This window comes from Xiphophorus couchianus, chromosome 19 (assembly GCF_001444195.1).
Source record: "Xiphophorus couchianus chromosome 19, X_couchianus-1.0, whole genome shotgun sequence".
NCBI lineage: Eukaryota > Metazoa > Chordata > Actinopteri > Cyprinodontiformes > Poeciliidae > Xiphophorus > Xiphophorus couchianus.
Window position 1 is genome coordinate 20,764,494 of NC_040246.1, and position 9,348 is coordinate 20,773,841.

At 36.5% G+C, this 9,348-nt stretch overlaps 1 protein-coding gene across 1 annotated transcript; it reads right to left on the reverse strand.

Moving 5' to 3' along the window:
• Nucleotides 1–561: 561 nt before the first annotated feature.
• Nucleotides 562–9,315, reverse strand: wars1 (tryptophanyl-tRNA synthetase 1). The gene is made up of 11 exons (XM_028001155.1): nt 9,180–9,315; nt 8,781–8,904; nt 6,878–7,094; nt 6,677–6,785; nt 5,589–5,708; nt 5,288–5,470; nt 5,107–5,207; nt 3,516–3,628; nt 3,262–3,435; nt 2,184–2,324; nt 562–2,107 (listed from the first exon to the last, which is right to left on the reverse strand). Exons 1-11 carry the CDS (start codon nt 9,200–9,202, stop codon nt 1,949–1,951), a joined length of 1,464 nt encoding a protein of 487 aa, XP_027856956.1. The 5' UTR covers nt 9,203–9,315; the 3' UTR covers nt 562–1,948.
• Between the last annotated feature and the right edge of the window lie 33 nt (nt 9,316–9,348).

The following is a 9,348-nucleotide window of genomic DNA, read 5'->3' on the forward strand; positions in this document are numbered from 1 at the left end:
TGTTTCCATTTGTAGTAACATCCGGTTGTTGATCACATGACCTGTGTGACGCGGAAAATTGCAGTTTTTAATAATAATACTTAAATTTATATAGCACTTTTTAGGACACTCAAATTACTCGTGAAAATAAATAATAATAATAATAATATGCCATTGTTGCCTAGTAAAAAGTGTCTGTTTTTTTAGCAGAATGTCAACAAAGTTTTGTGTATATTTGTACAGGAAATGTATCTAATGTATTTCCAAATACAATAATTTCGCTACCACAGAGAAAGCACCTCATCCTCCTGCAAACGTTTTTCCATTAAGCTAATTTATTTTTGTAATTTCAATTTGCATAATTACATGGTCAGTGGAAACACAGCTACTGTTGTACATTAACACCTTGCATTCTGGCACAACACCAAACTTTGCTTCCTATAAAATAAAAAGCATAAAATAGTTACATTTTTCTTCTGTGCTCATAATTTTTAAGGTTTACTATTTTTTGAATCCAACTTTTCTACTTGTTGAATCAAACTTGTCCAACTTCATACAGTGTTGTGAAAAAGAACCATCCCATTCAGATTTCTTCTGTTTTTATTGTTTTGTCACACAAAAATAACCCAAATAAATGAAAACACACAGGTTTCTAACAATAATATTATGTATGAAGTAAAATTATCCAAAACAACCTGGACCTTTATGAAAAAGTAAACCCCCTCTTATTTGATTAAGAATTAACTGTGATTAACCTTTTTTTTTGTAAATATAAGTAAAACTCCACTTGGCTTAGTCACTGCCTGTAGGATCGACTAGTTTACTTTATCTAAACTGGTCTCCCAACAGAAAGTAGGCTAAAAGATCTAAAAGATTAACTCATCATGTCCCAATCTACAGAAAATCAAGAACAGATACAGAATAACTGACTGGATTGGATGATCATGCAACAAAAAACCTGAAATTATTTTTAAAAACAAGAATTAGCTGCACACTCAGAAATGTCCATCTTTTTCCTAGCATTTTTTAAAAACTATCTACAATAGTCCAAGTGGACCATCATAGGTTCTTGCCTGTGGTGGAGAAATGCAGAGTAGCTGGAATATCTTGTGTCCAAACTTTTTGTCACATGGGTCAAAAATATTGAGTCAAAATCAAGCAAATATAGTAATCAGATTTTCTTTTTGTTTTTTTATAGGACACAGATGTTATTCACCATTGATTCAAAATGTTTGCTGTATTAAAATAAAAGCATATAGTTTTCTTTTGTGCTGCTGCACAGAAAAAAATATCACTTTTTGATTCATTTTTAATTCAGGGTCAGAGTCAGTTTGCTCTTTGGACACCCAGGATTCATATTCCTTCAATAGGAACAAAATTTAAAGAAACATCATAATTGTCTTTTAAATGTATGGAATGAATAACATGAAGCTTTTGGAAACAAAGCCTCAATCCATTTGATTTTTTTGTTTTTGTGCTTAACCATCTGATTTATATTAATGCAACCATTTTTTCCAAGAGTATAACGTTGGCTCTATCAGTACACCCAATTCTGTTTTCCTAAAAATTAATTTCAGTTATGTGCTGCATGATGTTCAACTCTGAAAAAAAAAATAAAAAAATGCATCATTAAAAGCCCAAACATAATCACAATAACCTTTTGTTTTTGGAACATAGCAACCAATAACAGAGTGGCTCAAACTGTGAAAGTATTAGTGTGATAAAGTCGTCCCGTTTACAGGGTTGCGTTCACTGATGTGAGAAGTTAAATTTCCACAGAGGACTTCCAAAGCGGATGATTTTTGTTTGTCTGTAAGCAGGATTCAGAAAACATGCCTTTTATTTTTACTCCTGAACAACAATATGTGTATTTGCAGCAGCATGAGCAGTTTTTTTTGTTTCCTCCCATTACAGACGACTTCAAATGGGGGAAAAAAACCGCCGAGCACAACAAACACGGATCTGTGAGCTACAAGTTAAAATTTAAAGGCCTTGGTGTCATGAACTGCTTCACTAGTTCATCTGTGACTTGTTTGCGTCTCTCTTGATGCTGCGCAATCATCGGCTGCAGAGTCTCAATCAATATCTTCTTCAGTTCGCCAGTTAGCAGAGCGCCGCTCGTGTAGTCCTGCCGAGAGACGACGATGAGTGGGATTAGATGGAAGATGGATAAAAAGAAAGAACAAGTTTGTTTTCTTCCTCACCTGTCTGATTTTCTCCAGCTGCTCATCATCCTCAAGGAAGAAAGTCAAATACATGAAGCAGACGTCTACGTCTGCGTTCCCGCCGTACTTCCTGTGTTCCTCCACCGTGTCCTTCCCTCCAGAAAACGCGTGTTTGTTAACCTGTAGGGAATAATCAGAGGTGAGGGAAGTTGGCAACGTAAATCTAATCTGATTAAGCACGCATTCACGCCAGCCCTGTTTAGTCTGCTTTAATCAAACTTCAGTCAGTTTGTTTAGAAAGTCTGATTTGTTCAAGGAAGTGAGAATGCGCAATCAAACTCTGAAAAAAGTGAAGTGGTTCGGGCCAAGAAAATATAGAAAACAAACTAAGATTAAGCAAATAAAGTAGCCATATTTTTGTCTTTTTTCCCATCGCTGATCCAGTCATTTTAGGCTCGTTTTGTGTCACTTTCTTTCAAAATTCTTGCTATATTTAGAAAAGTTTAATAAATGAAATAAAAGCTGATTTGGGTGCAGCAAAGTCGACTTCTCAGTACAAGTCTGGATTAACGTGGTTCTACTTATTATAGAAGTTTTGTTGTACAATTTTAGTACTTTGTGTTGTACTTCACATTTTCCATTGCAAGAAAATTATGTCAATAATATTTTTACCCTGATTTAAAATAAAATGTTTAATAAACAAATTTGTATCATTGTTATAGTGAACTCTGGTGCGGCTTGAATGCAAGCACATAGGAGAAAGCTCCAAAAGCAGGAAGTGGACTAAAACGCAGGGAATTCTGGGTAAATACAACCAAAACAAACATGCTAGCTTAGCGCTAGCAGGAGAAATTATTTGATGTATTTTACCAAAGACAAAAGAGAAATCCTACAACCACTAAAATCTGACGCCACTCCGTTTTTGTTTAGATTTTGAAAGGAAGGAAGTTGCGCTCAGTGTCTTCTTCAGTGCTTCTTGATGCAGAGCCCCCACAGGCAAGGAGGGGAACAGATTTTTCAATTAGTTTGGTTCGTTTGATGCAGTGTGAAATCAAACCGCAGCAGGTAAAAATGTTACACTGTTAGCAGACTATCAGGTGAAAACACCCTAAATCACCTTGTTCTTGATCTGCTTCGGCGTGTCAGTGAGGAATATGGAGGAGTTAGCGTCGCTGGCGCTCATCTTCGTCTGCGCCCCCTGCAGGGCAGGGAAGAAGGTAGAGTGCAGCAGGGCTGGTTTCGGGTAACCGATTCTCGGAGCAACATCGCGGGTCATCCTGAAGTAGGGGTCCTGTGTGAAGGACAGAAAAACTAATTATTTTGTACAATAAACATATCTTTGCATTCCTTCCTCCATCTTGTGGTTCTGACCTGATCAATGGCACAGGGGATAAGGCACTGTATGTCTTGTCTGCTTCCGAAAATATGAGGGAAGGAGTTACTGAAGGATGGCGCGGCCTGGATGGCTGGGAAGCTGATCTTTCCTGGATGGAGAACAAAACACAATAACTGTTCAAACGTATACTTGGAAAAGATGAGACTGAACAGATTTGCTTATCTGGAGACTGAAATCTATTCTCAAGTTAATCTAAACAGGCTGAATTAAAGAGTAACTAAATCCTAGATTAACTATTTTTAGAACGATAAAGTGTCTAAATTGGACCTGAAAGGAGACTTATTATGCAAAATTCACTTTTTGTACTTCTGTTTGGGTCACAACTGCTTCTAAAAACAGTCAAAGTGCTTAAATAAAAAACACCCAGTCTTTTTTGTTTTGTGGTGTCTGGAAAATAAGCCGTTTCAAAAACCTCCAGAATGTAACCTAACAATCCACAGGCACTGTGCTGTTACCTAGCAACCCCAGCAAGGCCCAGCCCGTTACCTAGCAACCCACACAGCTACTTCTGTAGCTCCACCTTCTTATCTCCACACGTTCTGAGATATTTTAGTAATAATAATTGTGAAGTTCAATAAAAAAAAAATGTAATGAATAAGGGAAAACAAGTTGGAAAGCAGCTATTGATACCATTTAAAATGACTAGACACATCTTTAATAAATACTATCAGGGAGAGTTGTTGCCAAAATGTGGAAATGTTCAACATATGATTGCAAGAATGTTAGGGTTGTGTAGTTAACGTTTGCTGTTAGTAATTACTTCAAATTAACTTATTGCACTACAACCCTGTTAAGGTGTTCATGCTTTATGTTAAATTATTCTGTATATGTGCATCTGTATAGTAAACTTATTGTCAGTAATTTGGTTTTCATAGATTTAAAAATAAATCATACATTTTCTATAATGTGCTTGTACTTGTGGGGTTTGTAATAGAAAAAGAAAAAACAGTGGCTGGTGAAATGTTTTCTCTACCAGCCACAGTGGGTGGAGAAAATTTTAAATTTCCACCCCTGGTTTTTCATCCTCTGTCCGTTTCCACTGTAGGAACCAGAATCAATGGTTCCTGTTAATATAGTTGTTAATGTAACTTTTCTGGCTAGCAAGAGTATATTAGCAGCTACAAGTAGCATCAACCGCCCAGAGTCACAGAACGTAATGAAGAAGCGACCTAAAGGTTTGCCTGAAAAGTCCCATGAGACTTTTCAGTAAGTCTGAAAGAATATACATAGAATATGTAAAATTAAATTGTAATTAATGTATATAAGGCCAACCTACTTTTAAAAAATTATTCTAAGACATTTTAAGGCCTTAATTTTATAAGTATGCATTTAAGACCTGTGATTAATGTATTTAAGGCCAACTTACTTTTTTAAAGTTAATTTAAGACATTTGAAAGGCTTAATTTTAGATTAAGACTTATTTAAGACCCGTGATTAACATATTTAAGGCCAATTTACCTTCTTTTAAATTAATTCAAGAAATTTTAAGGCCTTAATTTTAGATGTATGTATTTAAGACTTTTTAAATCTGCGCGGTCACTCATTTCACTGCTTTCAGACGCTTACCGATGCAGTCACTGTCCGTAAAGCCAAAGATGCCTTTAACCTGGTTAAACGTCACATGCTTCTGGATCTTCACCACATTTCGGTAGAACTCCGGGGAGGAACTAAAGTAAAAAACAAACAACACTATAAAAAACACTCTTATATGACAGTGTTCTCTCTTTAGTCTCCAGTTTTGTTTTACCCCATGTAGTCGAGGTCAGAGAAGATAAAGGTCTTGTTGATGTCAAAGCCACAGGCGATTATGTCCTTGGTGTTTTCTATGGCGTAGCCATGGCATTCTTCAACAGTCAGGTCCTTCCACAGGTACTTCTCATCATCCGTCAGCTGGATCACCAGCGGGATGTCGAACACGTCCTGGAGCCATCTGGAACCAGGAGTTCAGTGCAATTTGCTTCATTTTGATAGTCAGAACTGCACCTTTTGGTCAGTGTTGAAATCTACGGTGTAGTAGTGATGTATTTATGCAGGGAAAAAGAACTCACTTAGTGAAGATAAAAGGGATGAGGTGACCAACATGCATGGCCTCTGAGGACGGCCCTCTGCCAGTGTACAGGTAGAACGACTGGTGCTTCTCGTACGCATCCAGTACCTGATGCATATCTCTGCAAAGCAAAGGGAGAAAAATTACGTTTATTCCTCTGTATCCAATAATATTTCACTGTGACTTTATTTCGTCAACACAAAGTAGTGCAAAGAGGGAAATTAAATGCTTTGCAGCCCACAAAAAGTAAAAAGTGTGCCGTGAATTTGTGTTGAACCTTCTTTGATTGGTTTCATTGCATAAAATCCACAGCAATAAAGTCTAATTGTGTCTCATTTTATCGTAATAAATATGTGACGTTACAGTAAAAAAGATGTTAGGAACATCAGAAAACAATATGAAGACCAAGAAAAATAAATAAATAAATAGTCCTGTTTCAGTTGGTTACAAGGCAAAAGGGGACACAAAAAATTGTGTTTATTATATTGTTTATTATTTATTGTGATAAATTTTGTCTACCAGCTGCACCTGCAGTGAAAGTTGGTGAATATATAATAAACTAGACCAAGTAATTATGGTCAAATATCTTAGTACACTGACAGTAAGACAAAACTAACTTATAAGTAACTTTTAAACAAGATATAGGAGCTTGTTTTAAGTCAATAATTACTTAAAATTGCTGAAGAATTATTAGTTCCATTGACAGAATATGATATTTAAAACAAAACATTTTCCCCAGTCATAAGTGAAATAATCTGCCAGTGGAACTAGTATTTTTTCATCAATATTAAGGAATCACTGATTTAAAACAAGCTCCTTTATCTTTCTGAAAAGTTACTCATAAGTTAGTTGTGTCTTATCTTAAGTGCACTAAGATGTTTGCACAATAAACTAAACCAAAACTACTTGGTGAGATTTTGTGTTTTTGCAGTGAGGGAGCTGGAAACAATTGGAAATCATTTTTATTTCCAAAGATTTGAAAAATTATGCTAAATTATGCGATAAAATAGAGCATACTGAAGTTCATAATTACAATGTGAAAAGTTTAATATGATTAATATGTCAGTTATTAGTTGGAAGAACAAACACCTGTGTGAGAAGAAAATTCCTCTTCGTAGGAAGCGATGGGGCTTCTGTCCACAAACCTTCTCTATTCTGTCCACCAGCTCCTGGTCGATTTTACTGCTGCCAAACCTCACTAAAAAAAAATAAAATAAGAGAAAGAATGTTTATCAATCCGCCATAATGGATTATCCCTCCCCTCAGACTTAGAGCTAACTGGACTCTCACCTATTAATTTGTCATAATCGACTCCCGTGGCGTTGGTGGTTGAAACGGTCCATGGATCCACTGTATCGTCCTCACCGGCTCCATCTGCTGCCGGGCCGTTGTTCGGCGCAGCATCGTTCACTGATGGTGGACATCCTGCTTTGTAGTCCTGACCAGTCATCTGTTTGTAGTCCATTTTCAGCTGCAGTAGCAGCTGGACAGCAGCATCAACCTCAGCCTGCAATAAATAAATAAAACAGGGGCAAAAATAACAACAATATCATCTATTAGGCAAAAAATTTAAATAAAACTGAGTAAGATTATCTATATTGCTTTTTTCCCTTAATTCTTACTGTCTCCAGATTAGTAACATGTATAAAAATTATACTATCTTTTATATTATAATGAAAGGATGGACATTTGTTCATCACTGACAGATAAGATGGTATTTATAAAAAATATTTTTTTGATGCTCTGTTTACTTCAATGTGTAGAAACAAGGCAAGAGATAATTTAAAATCACATTCACTTTTAAAACTTCTGTTACTGATAAAAAATAAATAAATCCAGTTTTCCTACAGGTTGTTCATGTCCAAATTTAAAATTTTTCCAGAGTTAAGTTTTCAGTTCTTTTCAGTCCATTTTTACAGTACAAATATATCAGTACACCATAAATTTAAGCTTACCACAGGGGCCGCTTTTCATTGGCTGATACCCATTCTACGTGGTCACGTGCGTGGCCGTCTCACAAACACACTTAGCTTCCCGTTAGCTAAGTACAGCATAATGGCAGAACTGATACAACTTCTACACCTTGAAGCCTGTCTGCTACACAGTCTTACGTTAGCTAAACAGATCAATATGCAATGTGTCTGTATCTGACATACACTAAAGATTTTATTTTAGCAGAAAAGGCTTTGGACTAAACTGTTACTCCTGTTAGCCACGTTAGCACCAAGTACAGCTAGTCAATCAACCATCACTGTGTTCAGGGAAGCGCTGATCAATAATCGAGAAATAAATATCAAGCCTGGAAACTTGATATCATAACGAACTGAATGTTGTTTTTAACGTAATCTTTGCTCGTCTTGCTGGGCGCAGGCGGTTGCCACAGTAACAGGTTTGCTAAAACTACAAAGAGAGAGAGAGTAAAAAGGTAGGAGTGGTTTTGAGTTGATCACCTGTTCGGGTTATTTTACCTTTGTTTACCTTTGCTGTTCCGCATTACAGCCGCTGTAGTTTCTAAACGTTGGACTAATTACCTCGATCGTTTGTGAGTTTACGTCATTCACAACAAACATCAAATAGAACAAATATATTTAATAAAATTTTAACAAACAAATGGCTTCTACCGAGGTAATTATGTGAAATTAAATTAATTATATCCCAGCTTCAGAAGATTTGCCTTTACCTTTACAGAGCTCTTTGGTTCCTCCCATCAGTCTGTAGCTTCTCATATTGACGTCATGAAACCAAATGTCAGATCTACCGTAACTGACTGATACCTGCTGGCCTCAGGTTTGCAACCATCTTGTGACTGAGAAACCAGTAACCTCCTCCCAGACCATGACATGACCTTGTTAGTTCCTCTGTCCATTTAGTAGCTGATATATTGTGAAAATCCGGTAGAAATGATGCACTAATCGAGTTATGTTTACATAGAAACAACGAGCTGCGAGGCTTTGCGTGTGAGACTTGGGTCTCAAAAACAGGTTTTTAATCGACCTAGGTCAATTGTGGGTGTAGCTTGGTAAACAGATATGTTTTATATAGAAACACAGTATAAACACCATGTCGATATTTTAAATGATGAGACAGACTAGATCCCCTTTTTGGAAATAATTATTTAAGGTTGTTGATGAACTTTCCTCAGCAGGAACATAATCAGTTTTATTCTTTTCTTTTTGTTGGAAATGTGCCTTACTTTATCAGCTTCGGCTGACTTCAGGGACCTCACTTTTCCCCCTTGTTCGCTGAGTTTCTCATAAAGCTCCATGGGAGTGCTGGCTCCTTCCACGTCTCCTTGGTAGTCTGTCATCTCCTTCACACTGGTATAATGTAAAAAATTAAACAAATAGAACAATCAGTCTTTAAACAGAAAAATAAAGCAGATTTAATGCTCTGACATCTCTACATTTCCTCCTTCCGTAGCACAGAAAGCTCCCATATGTGATAGCTTGGTAAATCTGGCTAATCGTTGCTAATATTCCCCATCAAAATGAAAAAAAAAGACAGCTGGCGTGTTCAATAATTTTAAAAAAAGCTATTGAGTTAAAAGACATATAAGAAATATCTGGTTATTTTCTCTGTTTTTCTATCATACCGGTAAGGTGACAGATCCGTCATTCAACTTGCGTCAGCCTGTAATGAGCCCACGAGTGTCCGGATCTACTTCTTCCCCGTTGAAACACGCCGTGTTCGAAAGGTTCCGATCATCACGAATCCGCGCAGTCAAGAAATTTAGTCTAATTCATATAAATGTTATAAGGAGA

Bases quoted from the DNA above. Each gene is read 5' to 3' on its own strand.
- wars1 (XM_028001155.1), bottom strand. From the start codon at position 9,202: ATGACGGATCTGTCACCTTACCG. The intron at 5,709-6,676 runs GTGTTTGTTCTT...TTTGCTTTGCAG, and splicing joins GGAATTTTCTTCTCACACAG to AGATATGCATCAGGTACTGG. The intron at 5,471-5,588 runs GTGAGTTCTTTT...TCCTGGTTCCAG, and splicing joins ATCCCTTTTATCTTCACTAA to ATGGCTCCAGGACGTGTTCG.